The sequence below is a fragment of the Egretta garzetta genome, unplaced genomic scaffold, assembly GCF_000687185.1.
Source record: "Egretta garzetta isolate BGI_Z169 unplaced genomic scaffold, ASM68718v1 scaffold14, whole genome shotgun sequence".
NCBI lineage: Eukaryota > Metazoa > Chordata > Aves > Pelecaniformes > Ardeidae > Egretta > Egretta garzetta.
In genome coordinates, this window is record NW_009259588.1 from 8,149,782 (window position 1) to 8,166,562 (window position 16,781).

A 16,781-nucleotide genomic window follows, 5' to 3' on the forward strand; every position below is an offset into this window, starting at 1 on the left:
TTAAGCTGGAAACGGGTACCTGTAATTAACTTGCATTCCAGAAGGGGAGAAGTTAACTTATTTGGCTTTTCTTCATGCCACATTTCAAAGAGAAATTAATTTTTGATAAATGAGAATGAGTACGTGCATTCTGCAGCGTGTGACCTTGCAGTTCATTTCAGGCCTCACTGCTCAAGACATGGGTTTCAGTTGTCCACTCGCAGATTTACTTAAGGTAGGAGCACAGCTCCCCACCGGCAACCTATATCACTTTCATAGGAATCGCTACGATGACCAAAAGGACGTTCCTAGAGCAGGGCTGCACCGCACAGGGCACCGCATTCACCTGTGTGCACACACAGAAGTAAGTGAACGTGGGACCCACCACATCCATCCCACACCCGGCGGAGCTGCCTCCGCACACTGAGGAGTTAAGGTGGAAATCCACGTGCCCCACAGATGTTGGCAGCACGCAGAACCACCAGCTCCATCCAAGGAGGGAAGCTGCTGAAGATACAGAGATCTACAAATGAGAAAGCCTCTTTCTTGGTCCCTCCATCCTGTGGGGATGGTGATGCTCAGAAGTGCCCCAGTTTGGATGAGCCCATCTCTGCTCCCAGTGTGAAAGACCCTGGATGCAATTCATCTGGCCTACCTGAAGTCATTTGCATGTGAGAGATCATCAGAGTCCCCTTTAAACCGAACAGGGGTAAATAGGCTCAGTAAAGACCAAGCCGTGTGATTAAATCTACTTTAGGATGAGATAAACCCTCCCTAGGCTCCAATGATTAGGTCTCCTTAGGTCTCCAAGGGCAACTGAGACAAGAAGCTGCAAATGACCGTATCACAGGCTCCTGAACTTTGAGCATGATGAATCCTGCCCACAGACCCTACATCTGCCTCCCGAAACCCGGTGCAGCCGCATACACAGGTCAACTCACAAACTGAACACTAAAACGCCTTGAAAACCTGTGGATGCCTCTTGGCCCATCAAGCCTGAAGCTGGTATCGGTACCATCAGAGCGTTGGTCCCGAGGGTTCAGGAATCCCCCCAGTCCTGCCACCTCCCCCTGCGCTCAGGCAGCCTCCAGGCTTTGGGATCAGACCTGGCCCTAAATCCCCATCAACCAAAACACGCTCTGTGCCTAGACAGGGCAAAAGCCAGACACGCAGGTAGCTCACACCTCCCTGCCTCCACTCTCCCAGCAGTTTTCTCACCAGCTCACAGCAGGGTGTGTCCAGGTAGTTATGGAGGGCTTGCCTAGGAGCTCCCAGCCTCGAAGCATGCCTTGGTTAGTTTGCTTTGTCTCATACCAGGGCAGAGAAACACAGGGGACCGGACAGGAGAGTCAGGCAGACGTTCTTAGGGTCACAGAGGCGCTTGTTTGGGTGATGCATAGCTCCCCTTTGATAAGCAATCCTGCCTACATCCCTGCTTTGCTGCAAAAGCAGAATACACAGCTCCAGCAACACATTTCCAGGGAGGCTGCGTGCCAGATGTGGACCTAAGCAGCTGTACATCTGGAGCGGGCGTCCTTTGGCACGGGAAGGGCTGAATCGCCAAGGAAGGCCAAAGCAGCCCCATGCGATTGAACAGCATTCAATTCTGAAGCGTGGGTTTCAAAATGATTCTCTGACAAAGTGAGTTTGCTTTCTTTTAATACTTAAGAAACATTTTGCAAAAGATCTTTCCCATTTACTCTGACTGCTTCTCCACTACCAGCACATATGTTCCATCCCATTTTTGCCTGGGTTTTTTCCCCTCATATGGGGACGAGGATGACACAAGTGCAGGCAGTATGTACCTTGTGCGGTAAGTACGTGCATCCAGCTGAATGAGTTTTCACTTCCACAGTGTTTGCATGGTTTTGTTTTTCTCTTCGCAATATTTAGGAACAAGCTCTCAAAGAGCTTATTCTTGATGCTTTATCTAATGACACGAGCAAAGCCTTGCATCAGCAAGGAACTGCCTGTGCAATGAACCGCAGGGGCAGCTGGCAGCACAGGAATCAACAGCCAGGCATTTGGGCACCGTGCTCGTGAGCAGTTAGCCAGACAGGGAAGCGTCAAGATACCCATAAGCTGCTCCTGCTACTCCTGGAGGAAACGAAAGCACCCACCGGGAGGCCAGCACGAGATACCAGACCATCGCCATGCAACCCAGACTCCTGCAGTTTACTGGTTTTCCAGCAGATGAACCTGCCTCAGGCTCTGCTAAGCACAGAGGGTAAGCCCACAATTTGAGTATTTCATATGGACCAGCTACACCCCACCAGCTACTGACCAGAGGGTTCCTGCTACAGGTAACTTTGTCTGCTCAGGGTTCCACACTAGGGCAGCAGCACAGGACCCTGTGGCATCTCTTCCACAGCAAACCAAGATCTTTGGAGCAGTGCACCCAACCCACTTTATGCAGAATAACTTCAGTAGAAAAAGCCAACCTCTGCTTCCAGGCAAAGCAATGGAGAATAAAATCTCCACAGTCTATGAACATTGCTCAGTTTGCCATCTTTTCAAAAAATAATCAAAGTAAGCATTTTGTACCTGAACATATCCATAGCTTCCCAGGAGAGCACTTCAGCAAGCTCTTCATTCCCTTCCCCAGCAATACCTCTTCTCCACAGACAGAAAGGTGAAGGCAAAAGCCGTATGCACAGAAAAGCCACAGCTGTGGCCCCACCACCAGCTGAGATGCATCTGTCTTTAAAGCTCATTCCACGCACACAGCAGTGAGTCCTTGAGGCCCGATTTGTTTCTAGCCCTTGCACTTTAGGTAAAAAGCACAAATTTAACAAAAATGGCTTTCTAAACCCTACCTTTTGCACAAGTAGGAACTAATTAGTTTTTCACAGCTTCCTTACACAGGTGAAAACAACAACATGGGGGCTGGGACAGTCTGGCACCTGCTGATTGCAGCACAAAGCCCAAAAGCAGAGCCCTGTGTCCCAGGCGAGCAGAAAAGGCTGCGATCTCATCACATGTGCTGCGCTGAACACTGGTCCCTTGCTGGTCATTTGTAGCAATAAACACGATAGCCCTTTGTGAAACAAAGGAATTTATTTTTTTTTTTTCATTCTGGACTTTGGAGGCTTTTTTAGTTGGGGCCATGCGTGTGTGATATTCTACTGGTGGTGTTCCCTGAGCATCTCTAGCTATCAGCCTGCCAAGGCGTAAAAAAGTAAGAACCGCCCTGTTGTATCACAGCCCCATATTCTAACAGGGGCAGATGGGTCTGTTCAGGGTAAACTCACAAACCTGGCTCTCCCTAGTGCTCGCAGTCATTGGACCAGGGATGTTAGGAAACAGAGCCCTGCCTACATCTCTCATTATCCCATGAACTTGGGATTTGCCTGTAGAAGTCTCCATGAGCCTGCATCTGCAGGTTCACGAGCGTATCTTCGTGACATCCTGTGGCAGCAGGTTGCAGGCTTTCATTACCTCCTGTATGAAGTGCATTTCTTCATCTACATGTGGGACATCTAGAGCAACCTGTCGCTGCAGCCACTGAAGTACATGGCATTCCTAGAAAAAAAAAAATAACAAAACCAACAACAAACTGCTCCTTGTCATGTACTTGCACCTTGAAACCGCATCCTCAGTGTTGCATCCTCCTCCAGGAGCAGGCAGCACACACCAAACCCCGCCAGCCCCACGCTCTCCTCCTCTCAGCACACTTTCTTCCTTCCCCTAGGACAGGCTTACAGACATCCCTCACAATTACTTCTGGAGCATCCTCCAGTCCTGGTTAAAGCGTGGATGATGAGCACATCTTGCCTAACGCGACCTGAGAGGATGGGTATCGGAGAGGGGAGAAAAACAGGTGCGATGGTTGTATTCCCTGATGTGACGATGGATCCCGGCTAGCCAGCCTCAGGGTGGAGTCCAGACAATAAAAAAACCCAGAGGCACTGTCTGGTTTAGGACCTAAATAATACACAGAGAGGAGGCTGGCCGCAGCGCTTCTTCCTGCTGGCCACAGGGCCAAGGCTTCTTCCGCCCGCCCGGGCCCCCGCAGGGCAGGCAGGCGGCCACCGCTACGGTAGTCCAGTGCATGGGCAAGCAAGTCCTTTCCAGCGGTGGTCCCATGCCCCCAGCAGTGCTCCTGCTCCCCGTGGAGCTGCCTGCTGCCAGGCAGAGCCACGGTGCAAGAGCCAGTGTCAGCCCCAGCCCCGCGAGGTGATTACAGAGAGCCCGGGTTCTAATCCCAATGCATTCATTCGCAGTCAGGACTTCGACAGTCTCTTCACCACTAAGGCTCATTAACCCAAGAGCAGGAGCCCTCCAGCCCCAAACAGCAGACAAGACTCTTCAGGCACACCCCCGCACAGCTGGGATAAGCCTTGTTTCCCTGGTAAGCCACACGGACTGAAAAAAAAAGAATTAAATTGAGAAAAAAAAAATGCCAGCAGCTCTGTAAGTGTAAATATTAGATCTGCTAATGGGGACTCGCTGTTACTCCTAGGTAATAAATGAGGGGCTCAGTGAAAAAACAGGTTTCCAAGATACCAGAACACTAGGTTGGAAAGGACCTCAAGTATCACCTTGCTACAACCTTTCTTAGCAAAAAAAAAAAAACAAACCAAAAAAACCACTGTTTCTCTGAGCTGTTAATTTAGAGTCCAAAATTGGAGGCTCTATAAGTCTTTTACAAAAGTACCTGCCTTCAAGTCATAATTTCACAGCGTAAAACACCATTTCTCCAGCCTGAGTTTCTCCAAAGCCTCGTGCAACAAAGCGCTCCCTCCTTCGCCCTCAGCCTGACTGCGGAGATGCATCCGCAGGACAACTCCGCCAGGCTCCAACTGTCTCTCTTCTCTCATTCCTTTTCTCAAGGATTTCTGTCTTTACAGCAAAGGAAGTGTGACACAGGCTCTCCATCCCCAGGTCTAATTATTAACGCTGTCTTTTTAGTATCAGACTACTACTGGTCTAATATTAAACATTAGACTTGGGGAAATGTTGAAGTGCACTGATCCTGAGCCTCTGTTTTACCTGCTCGGTAACCAGCGGGATTTAGACCGGCTCTGGCAGGGTGGCATCTCACCTCACATTGCTGCGGAGAAACTACGAGAAGCATGAGGGACACACAGCTGCGAATTGGTTTTGAAGAGGCCTGGATAGCAGGCAGCTGGCCCTTGCCATTAGACTGGGGAAAAAAAAAAAAAAAAAAAAAAAAACCAAACCCAATCCATTTCTTAAGCTGCTGTTCACAATGTTACACTAGGTTTGTAACCCTGAGACCTGACGAAGTGCTGCTGTGGCGCGTTTTGGTGTTTATTTTCTCAAGCACGGTGAGAGGCAAGAAAAGCAGATCCCTCTGAGCACTTCTGACACCTCCCTTCTTGGGCAGATAATTTTTGAAGGCACTTTCCTTTACAAAGTAAAAGCCAGTGTTCCTCCTGTGCTGCAGAGCAACGCGCAAGCCCCCCTGGACATGGGACTCCACGCGTCCCACAGCTTTTTTGGCATGAAGCATACAGTCAAACAAGAGCCAGGCTCAGCCCCTGCAAGGAGCTGCCCACGTACTTCCCAGCCCCGCTAAACCCCACCAGAATTACAAAAAATAGCAACAGCGAACGTGAAGGAGTTCAACAGCCTCGGCCCTGATGGATGCTCAATGTTTCTCCTGCAAGGTGGACCTCCACCAACAAAGCTTGCGGGCCCGTGCCATCTAGTGGTGAAAAGGCAGCCCCAGCGCTCCCTTTCTACCCATCTTTGGTACTAAAATCCTCCAGGGTTTCAGGCTGGATCTGCACCGCCAACTATTCACCTGTTTTAAGCAGCCAGTCCAGGGATAAGCACTTTGCCCTATCCATGCCATCACTCCAGGACTCAGGAGGAATGTGAGGACACCCTAGAAATCAGGACAAGGAAAAGCAAAATCAAGGCTGCCCTCAGTATCCAAATCCTTCGGAAAGTGTAAAAGCTAAGGCTGCAATAAGCATCATTGGTACACTTAAACCTTGCACTTGTTAAATAAACCTCGTGATTTTGGAAAATAACAAGGCTACTGCAGAAAGTCAGTAGAAGACCTGCAAGCCAGAGCCACGGAGTTCAATTCCCAGCTCCCTGCCTTTGTGTGCCTCCTCTGCTGGCCTGGAGGAAGGATGAGCATTTTCCCACGTGGAAGTAGCTGTGCTGGTTGTTTGTGAACGTGCCCCCACCCCACTGGCGCCAGAGGTTGATCAGAGCAGTTCTCTTCCCGGCGAGACGAAGGTCAAGGTGTGCCAGAATCGGAAGTCACGGCAGATAGGTTGTCATCCAGCCACAAAACCAAGCAGGCTTCCGGGGGTTTATCGGCTTCAGGGGGTTTATCAGCATTCGGAGAACTCTGTCGCCACTGCATACCTGGTGTGCCTGACCTAACCACGCCGCCTCTTGGAGCTGCCTGTCCGTGCCTTGCAGAGGCCAGCACCCAGCGCCAAGCTCAGCCCCCCGCAGCCGCTCAGATGCCCAGGCAGCATCCTCTATTTCTTCTAGGAAACCCTCAGCGCAGGGTCTTACGGGATGCAAGGGTAATGACTCTTCACATTCTTAAAAGCCAAAACCACTCGTGTCGCAAACAACTGGTGTGCAAGAGACTTATTTTGGCATCATCTACCGCGGCAAGAATGCTGCCTGTTTAAACACAGCAAAGTGTAACATCCGATCAGCTGGCACTGAAGGGATGATTCAAGACACAGGAACTGCAGTAACTCAAACTGAGTGAGTTCGCAGAACGACAGAAGGCTCCTGATGAGGACACCGTGCTAGGAAGTTCAAGACCAACTAATAAAAATGTAGCTCCAGTGGTTCAACCTAGCACAGAGTAGCAGCAAAACTTGCTTCGAGCCAGAGCTAGAGGTATTTTTTGTGAACAAATGCATTTATTGATAGGGGGCTTTCAGCTCCCCATGAGACATTTGAATCCTCTAGCACAGAGGAGAGGAAATTGGTACTGCCTTCAGCAAGCTATCCCCCGCTGCAGCAGTTCCGAGGAGGACACAGGGCACACGAACCTTCTGGTTCCGAAATGCGGCAGTCACAGGTCGCACAGCACAGCTGCCTGCAGAAACAGCTGGAGGTCTCAACAGGGGGTAGAAATCATCTGCCTGAGTTGTACAGCACGCAGACCTAGGCGTGAGGGATTGACAGGCGAGTACCTCTCAGGCCACCGCTCCCTGATACAGCTGAAAAGCGTGAAATGTATCTCATCTCAGTGTTCCCGTTTGTAAAAACCAGGACATTTGCCTTCCAAATTGTTTGAGTTCTACCGGTAAAAGAAGGCTCCTGCCCCAGCCTTCCATCGGGGTAGCTCCTCCAAAGGTGACTTTGCATCCCAAGAGCTCTCAAACGTTCGCACTGGTTCATTCTGCCATTCACTCCGTGATGCTGCTCTGCCCACCCACAGGTCCGTCCCGCCATTCCTCTTGCCTGAAGCAGAGTCCAACATTCCTATGCGTCACCCCAAGGCCTAGACCAGACACAAACCCACCCACCTCTTCCCCCTCACACAGGCAGTCTATGAAGCAGCGTGAAAAAGTGTCCATTCTATCCAGCTCTCAGAGAGAACACGTTAATGATTATAAACACCCATAGGGATAAGAGAGACACTCAAAACGTAAGAGCTTCTGATCCACATGAAGAATACTGCTCATATACAATGTCTTCAAGGTTTAAGATAAAACCCAGCATCTTACACTGCCAACTTCCAGTCTAATCCCACGTTAAAAATCTTCATGGAAGTATTACCCAAGCAAGGTGAAACGCTGCTTGTGTTTTATAAAGATTGTGTATTTTCATTGTCTAGGATCCAGGCCACGGGAGGAGACCCCCGAGGACAGGACACAAGTGCCCACGGGGAAGGGGCAGCATCAGTTACAACACCCTTTGGTGGAACTTTGGGCAGAGCCGAGCTGTACAACGGCACCTTTACTCATCTCTACTGCAACAGACCATGAAGCGTTTCCTTGGGATCAGTACCAAAGTAGAAAAGCACACAGGTTTTACAGACACATGATGCCATGGCATCTTACTGTACTCTGTTAGTAGCCCATTTTCACAAATAAGAAGAGTAAGACAATAGCAAAACAGCTCATTCGCTCAAGAGACTTTATCTCTATTTTTTTGCAAATTCTTCTTTTAATCTCTTACTTTTCAACGAAAGAACCCAGGATTCAATTTACGCATTTTACTTCACAGAAGCAATCAGGGATGAAGCACGTTCTCATTTCCTTCTCCTTCTCTTCATTTCCAAACCAGAACAACTTCCTACTTTACCAACACGCTTACTTTCAGACAAGCCACGAAGTCTACAACCAATCTTGAAAGTATCAAGAACAAAGGAGGGTGGAGGTGGTGGTTTGATTTTTTTCTTGGGTTTGTTGGGGTTTTTTAATTGCTAAAATTAAATGACAGCTTTCAGGGGTAAGGCAGAAAAACCACCTTTAAGAACTACTGCTCTACAAGATACACACTAACCTGTTCTTTACAATGAAGTCACCTGTAGGTATTATGCCAGCTAGAACGTGACTTTTGGCAAGTCTTCTTTTGTAGCGTTGCGCGCTCAAACCAGAAGTCTTATTCTACAGGCAAAATCCCATTCCAAAAAGCGCCAGAAAACCACTCGGGTCAAATATTCATCTCAAGTCTGGTTACTTTATTTTTCATCTGTGCAGTCAGTTAAAAGAACAGTTAACGATGAAAACAGACAACCACAGGAGCTTTAGGTACAGTATTGTAACACTGAAGAAGCAAATGACCACATTGAACACATTCTTTATGCTGGTCATTTCCAAACAAAACAGAAGTACATACACAGGTCTAGTTCAGTGTAAAACCTGATATTAAGCAGCAAGTTGCTCACAAATTGCAGCACAGCGTACGGCATTTACCGCAAATAGCTATAGCAGCAGTGCTTAGTGGATGAACTGCATAGAATTAGCCTCATGGGCAAACATCAAATCACCACAATAATAACCTCAGTGGCTCCCTAACAGGCCTGAATTATGCAATTCAGCATGAACAAAATTGTTTACACTCCTCAAATTTTAGCAATAGCTTTTGTACTTTTTTCCACCAGTCTACACTGTGTTTGTTTCAGCCTTCACTGCAGGAACTGTTTTCAATTAACTGTCACATACAACATTGGCAATTACTGCTTGTTCGAAGTTACACGGTCCCTGCAAAGGTGATATGACTATATTTAAAATAAGAACCCAAAATACATTCAAGAGAATGGCTGCAACAATAAGGCAATAAACAGTTTTAAAAATAGATCCTACTAAACAAAACAAGACCACCTGTGTAATCTGTTGCCTTGGTAAGGTTTCAGACTTGAATGGGTCAATCCAAAGTTAAGTGCTTGCCCACCAGTAACGTTTCAGAAGTACATTGGTAAAAATATTCAAAGACGTGAGTATATCGGACTGCCAGCAATCACGACCCAGGTCTTACCACAAGTATGCTTTCACAACACACAGCTTCGCTTTTACAGGTTTGCATGAAGTGTCCTGTACAAAGATTTTACTACAGATTCCTTCAGGAAAAATTACACATTGACAGAAGGCGTCAGCATTCCAAAATTCTTTCAAACTGCATAATGTAAACCTTTGGCCTGCTACTAATAAGATCATTAGAGTTACACACTACTCGGCAGACAGCGTTAGCAGCAGCTATGTCACAGCAACATTAAAAAAATAGCATCAGCTGTTAAAAAAAAAAAAAAGACTGAAAATAACTTTGAGGAGTGAACTGTACACCTACATACAGCAAGGGAGGAGGACACTGTTTGACTAGAGCAGATGAGCTACCCAGAGGTTCCATGTCCATCTTATTGCATATTTGATCAGTGTCGGCATTCAAACCCGCATGGATTTTTCCTTCATTAACTTGCTCCAGAGTCTTGATTCTTGCACCTTTAAAGCTAGCCTGACAGCTACGTATATTGCTGTAACTTCACATTTCTTCACAGCTACTAGAAGCAGAGACTGAGTTCACTCTTACTTATCTCAGCCGGGGATACTATAAGCATCAGCCTTTTGCGCACTGAAGTCTAGGTAAAAGTGAAATGCAGCGGAGTGTCAATACCCTACGTCAGTACAAAAACTAAAATAAAAAATAAATCTTTATTCGTAAGCCTATATTGCAAAGCTCAAGACAAAGATGCTAAAGATGTTCCTTAAGAAAAAATGTACCAGTCCTTGGTTAGCACTGCTAAACTGCAAGTCTCATCATATGAAAAGACAGACAGATGCAAGAATATTGTGACTTTAAGTTGAGCAAGGCAAACAACAGAAAGCAGCAGGGAATAGAATCTGATTGCTTTTGCTCAGTTTGAATAAATGGGAATTTTACTAGTAAAAAAAAAAAAAAAAAATCATTAGGCATTCCCTTGCCAGGAGACAGGAGAGAGGAAGGAGACTGTCAATATTTCTACATGTGTTTAAAGGATATGTGCATAGCACTGCCTAATCATGCTCGAAAATGTAACCCTGTAATACAAAGCATGCTTATACATACATGCTGGTAAACAAAACAAAGACTTTTAGACTCCAAAGGAAGGTCAGGGCTGATCTTACATATTTTAATACTGAAACATCCACATCATTTTATGAAGTGAATGCTCTCATTAGCTTTCAAACAGTCTTCACAGATGACAAATGAAAACATAAAGGCACTAAGAGAGTGCTGTCTTCCCACACGTAGGCCTACTCGATGAAAAACCTAAATGTTGCTGCTTTTAGACATGTAAATGAACCAAACCACCAGTCTGGAAGTCATAGGCTTAAAGTTCTTAACAGCTCAAAGTACGAGACCAATTCTGTAGTCCTGTTTAACAGTTTTTACACAGGGGACAATGATCCAAACACCACCACATATCCAAGCTTTGAGAGAAAACTGAAGCTGTTCATGACAAGACATGTTGGTAGTTCTCTCTCATACACTCATCAGAGGTGGTACATGTGTGTTCCTCCTCTTTCCAAAGATCTCATGCATTGATCTTCAGAGTTGCTAGATAAACAGAAGTGGAGCTCTTCATTCTGAAGTGCAATGTCAAAATACCCGTATAACACATTCTCAAAGAAAACAGGAGCATCTGCTTGTTACGGGTAAAAATCAGTAAGTCCTCCACCAAACACGAGGTACCAAGTTCATTGCTATAACACTGTCAAAGTGTTACACTGACGTCTACCAAATTGGTCAGAATGCCTTAACTGGTTCCAGGAAAGAAGCTATGTCAGGTACCATATACCTGATGTAAAGGTGTACAAAGTGAATTAGAGAAGTGCTTAGTACCCAAAAAACCAAAGACAACACTTCAGAATACTAAACAGTGAGTACATAACCTAGGCACCTTCCCTTCTCCAACACAAGTTCGACTTAGAGTAAAAGGTTCAGGAGAAACATACAGACACCTAGCAGGACAGCTTAACCTGTAACCCCTCTCTTACGTCAAACCCCAAGAAAATGGGTCTTACCACCCAATTCCTTTGTTCGGGTTTGTTTTTTTTAAAGGAGATAATAAAAACCTCCGAATCATGTGCATCTAATATTGATTTTTCATATTTCATTTATACTTTTTATATACATAAGAATGTAACTAAAAATCTCACTTCAGAATACTTTCTAAAGTAGGGTATTCTTTCAACTGTTTTTCAAGTTCACCTGCATTCTCATGGTTGAAGAAAAAAATAGACATATTCATATATAGCTAAGGAAATAAAACTCAATTTCACTATATGTAGCTGCAGTGCTGTAAAGAAAAAATAATTTAGAAACCGTTTCAAGTCTGAAATGTTTACTATGTTCAGACTAATGAGGAGGCTAAGCCTATGGTCCAGGACCTGGTTTTAAACTGTGTGCAGAGATAGGAGCTACAGCAGCTCAGCATTTTTCTGATGGAAACTTTTTCCCACCCCTCCTTTCTTCCAGTATTCTATGACTTGCTACTGAAGGCCTCCCTGAACCTCTGCTGAAGTAGCATACATTGGTAGTTCAGACATAAAGGTCCACAGGTATTAATATTACCTCTTAAGTCAGTTTTTCATAAGATCAAACCACTGAACGACACAGTGCAGAGGTGCTTAACCATTCATAGTTAGAAGTTCAACGGAGTACTTTAAGTTGTGTCTTCTGTAGGTGCCCGTCGCTGTCGAGCAGATTTCTGTCTACCTCTCTGAGGCGAGGGTGGAGTCTCCTGATCAGCGTCAGTCTCTGAAGGCTCGTTGTCTCCCTGTTGGGACCCTGTGTCACCTATCAATTCTCTCAGGAATTTGAATTTAGACAAAAACAATTGCCAGACCACGTACCAGCCTGCAAGAGAAAGAAAAAAGGTACTGCTTAGTTACTTCACACAAGCCGATAGTCAGCTCACAGGCAAAGTTTATCAGAAAAGTGAAAAAAAAAAAATCTGACCATCTCCCATCCTCTAATTGCAATCTCTCAACTCAAACACCCCTCTGCAACACACCCACTCCTTTCTACAGTCCTATGAATACCAATTTGACTTGATAAAGTTTGTCCTCATCCAGAAGCAAACTTTTAAAGCTCCAGGCAAAGACCTACACGTTCCAAACTGCACTGCCACAGCAAGCAGTAGGTAGGTGATCACCATTGCACTGATAAAGGGTCTTAACTGTCAGGAGAAAAGGAATTTCTGTGGTGATAAAGGAAGGAATTAATTTTGCTTTTGCTTAAGTTTCATCAATCATTTTGTGGATATTGTATTAAGATACCGACTTCTCAATGCATCCAAGATGCAGGTGTGCAGGCAGAAATTCAACAGTCCATGGTCTACTGCTCACTGCATCCCTTGTATAGTCCCCCTTCATGGCTGGACTAATCACCAGCCGAGTTAATCAGTAAATAAAGATAGATGAAGGTAAGACTGAGACTATCAGATAAGTTGGTCTTCAACCAAGATGTAGACAGAATAATTAAAGTAGGCCCAGACGAATAGAGGATAGGTCAGAGGTTAAGTTTTTATGCTTTTGCCTTGCATTCACAGTGGCTGCCGAGAGAAGACTTTTGATGGATGAGCCAATGGACTTTGTGATCGAGAAGCAGAACTGAGACAGAATGATACAAGTATCATTCTTTCAGCTGATCAGACAAATGAGGAATTGTGAACACCATGGCACTCTTTATGCAATTATTATAGGAAGATATAAAAAGTATTATGCTTGTGATTCTCATTTGCCACTCATTGAGGTGACGGCCCAATTCTGAGTTGTGAATAAATGCAAGCCTAGAGTAACCCAGAGACTCGTGAAATTCTTTAACATGTGGCACTAGGCTTTCTACCCTCACTCATCAAACACATCATTCTGAAAAAACAAATTTTAAAAGCTGCATTACATAATCGCTATTAAGCACACTTGTAGAGATCTTGAAATTAATACCATGTTTTACAATAAAACCTATTCTGAAATGTACAAGGTCTTCCTTGTCATGTTCACCAAAAGACCACATCCCCCAAATTCAAGGTGTTCCCTCACTGTGCCCAAATTTCATTAAAATAAAATTAACATTCTCCGGTAAATCTGTGTTCTGCTCCACTGCTAAAATGCTCCGGGTCCCAAAACTATGCAAGTAAAGAATTGAGATGGTCACATTTCTAGAGTAGCTCTTGAAAAATATTTAAGATCCAGCTCCTCAAGTGTTACTGTAACAGGTAGCTAAGGAACTTTAAAAAGCAGATATAACTATATCTAAACCTAAACCAGAATCGTCCTTTTAAAACATCTCCCCTATCTAAGCATTTAGGTCAAAAGAGACTGGAGTTTCACCCAGCTGAGAACCAGTGCTATCCCTTTCCCTCCAGCTAACCAGTCAAGTTTCATCATCCATAAAATAGGAATGTAACTTGCCTGTGAAATACACAGTGAAGCAGCATAAAATTTAAACAGCTATTTGAAAACATATGCTATATAAGCGTCGTCTGCAACACCAGAAACCATCTGTCTTGCTCAGAGCTATAAATTAATACTCCCATTCTCTGTTCAGAAGGTCTTGCTAGCTATTCAAGCCTCTACTGCTGACCTACGCGAATATTAAGAGCCCCATTTCACAGGGCTAGGGAAACCCGTCCTCCCAATTACACATCCATCAGCAGAGACAGACTTGTGAGCGTGGACAACAGGGGCATATTAGGGCAGGGGAAGAAACACTTAACAAGTGGCACTTGTGTAACCACAGCACCATGATTTTTCTTCCCCTTCTGTAATCGGTCACGCCAACACGAGCAGGCCATTGCTTAGGACAAAACAAGATCCCACCCCTCCCCTCCCTCCTGGAATACTTTTCACACCCTGCAGACTTTTAACGTCCGTAACTTCTCTGCTGCTGAGGACAGTTGGGGAAAAGCTTTTATATGACAACTTTTTATGATCTAGATTAACTCTGAAAGCCCACACCAAGTATTTCCTTTTTCCATTAATACCTAAACCTCTAAACGATTTGTGATTAAATTGAATCTGATGTCCCACAAATGCCTTAAATCCCCCTGCCACCTAGCAAAAACCTCAATGGCAGATGTCTGATTTTGGCTTTTTTTTCTTTTTCTTTCAGATCTGGAAGTAAAATCTTAAGTAGCAACTCTCTGAAAGTTGTTTCCATTGAGGGGTATTTCAGGCCTCTGGAAGTTTCAATGCTTTGTGCATTCCAAAGACCATAAATCAATCCATTCTTCTCACAGGTCTAAACATCATGAAAAGAACCAAATTTCCAAAAGCCTTACTCATTTCTAGTCCACCTGGGAAAGAAAATGCTTAAGATATTTCAAGTGAGTATAGGAAACTTGCAAGAAAGTGACACTTAAGCAGAGTATTACAAGCCATTTGAAAATGTCTTCAACTCCCCAATTTGTTGACAGAGCCAAAATTTGGAGCACTAGATTTAGTACTTTCTACTAAATCCACTTAAGCATCTGTGTGTGTGTGTGCACGTGTGCGTCTGTAAAAACTCTCAGCCACAAATTGTTTGTTTAAAATCCTACCTAAAACACCTGCACAGTTAATTACTGTGGGACAGACATATTGCTTCCAGGGGGAAAGCCAAAAATATTCAGGGCCTTCCCAAAACAAAAGTTATCAGGCACTTTACAGAAGCACGACTTGAATATATTTGGTATAAATAAATGTCCCACTAAGGGAGGTATTTTAACTGAGGGTAGATAAAGCAGACCAGATGCCTCCTCTTATCACTGCAAACAGGCCACTTAACACACAGAATTACTATTTGGGGAGAGAGGGGAAGAAAGAAATACTAAAGAACATTCACACTTCATTCTCAGACACTCTCAGGAAAAGCAGCATTAGTTGTTTTTTTTTTCCAATGTTTAGTTTGAGCTAGAGCACAATGGTCTGAGGTGCCAGAAACAGACTTCAGAGCTCTCTGGCTCAAGACGATAAACAAGACAGCGTAAATAATCATCCAAGGAGCCTGGTTATAGTTGACAAACCACCAGACCAAAATAGACAGGTGAAACCAACCACGATGCAGTGCACTGAAAAGAAAAATACAACAGGCTTAGCCAGCGATAACAGCGGGAGGGCAACCAGGCTTGGAAACTAGAGTTTGAAAATCTCTCAAGATCTCTCAGCCTGTACCAGGGACATTTAGGTATAAGGTAATCAAAGTAGAAAGATTTCTTTCTTTCACTTGCTCTAGTTACAGTGCCAGATTGGATGGAAAGTAAAAAAATAAAAAAAAATCCCCCAAACACAGTTGTCTGAATCCAGTTAAGACTGCCTCTTCAGCTGAGACTCCCTGTCGCCCCGCTGTTACTAAACACTTAAATAAGAATTTCCTTGGAAATAACCAGACTGCTAAAGAACAAGTTATTCTGGGTAAGAGAAACTCTCTCCAGTGACAATATCAACTAAATACACCATTAAGCCAAACCTCACACAGAAAGCCTGGAGGCAGATTTGCAGTACCGAGTACTTCTGAATCAGAAGGCAATGCATTTTCTATTGATTCCGCAGCCTTGTAAGAACATCGCAAAACGGTAACGCCCGACATCATGCCATACCAAAGAACTGTAAGTTACACAAGTGTATTTTTAAAACTAAAGTAATTGTAAAGTAATTGAAAACACACAAAAAGGGGAAATGGGCGTTTCCGTGCATTCTTGTCTTTGTGGCTCAGTTTAGCTTTGCAACCATTCTGCTCCAGAGCCCTTCCCGGGCAGGTAACCGACACCACCGGTTCACAGCTCAAATGCTTCCACTTTGTTCAGGCAAGCCGGTCTCAAAGAAGTCCTACTGGTTTAACTTCACCACACGCAAAACATTTGGTTCGAATCAGTCTTCCAGTGCTTACTTTATTTTCTCTAGCCGTTTGATTTACCTTTTCACATCAACCTTAGCTTGACTGAACCTGTGGAAGTCAAACAGCATACCCACAACGCATCTTCAGCAAACAAGCAGCGATGACATGCAGACTGTAATAGATAATATTTCTACACTAATTGGTGAAAGAAGTTGCCTCACAGAGAAGAAAGCCAGGTCCAACAGTACATCAATGCAAAGTGGGGGCTCCAGCTCTTAGTATAGCAGATACCCGAATCCAGATAGAGCAGGGAAGCCCCATCTACCACAGACAGACAGACAGTATTTTGCATTTAGGCGAAAGAGCAGCTCCCAGCCTCTGCAGTGTTTAGTACTCACTAAAAGCTGGGAGTCACCGTCTCACTTAAAATGCCACAGCCAGGTGCCATCCAAAGGCATTTAAGCCATGTTTGGCATTGTGCAATCGGTATGTCAACCATTCTCATAAATCATGATGCAATGTGTTTGTGAAGATGGGACCATGAGTCA

General features: G+C 44.8%; 1 protein-coding gene across 1 annotated transcript; it reads right to left on the bottom strand.

Annotated features, from left to right (window-relative positions):
* Positions 1–10,353: 10,353 nt before the first annotated feature.
* Positions 10,354–15,984, bottom strand: SMIM13 (small integral membrane protein 13). The gene is made up of 2 exons (XM_009637912.2): positions 15,900–15,984; positions 10,354–12,273 (listed from the first exon to the last, which is right to left on the bottom strand). Exons 1-2 carry the CDS (start codon positions 15,982–15,984, stop codon positions 12,080–12,082), a joined length of 279 nt encoding a protein of 92 aa, XP_009636207.1. The 3' UTR covers positions 10,354–12,079.
* Between the last annotated feature and the right edge of the window lie 797 nt (positions 15,985–16,781).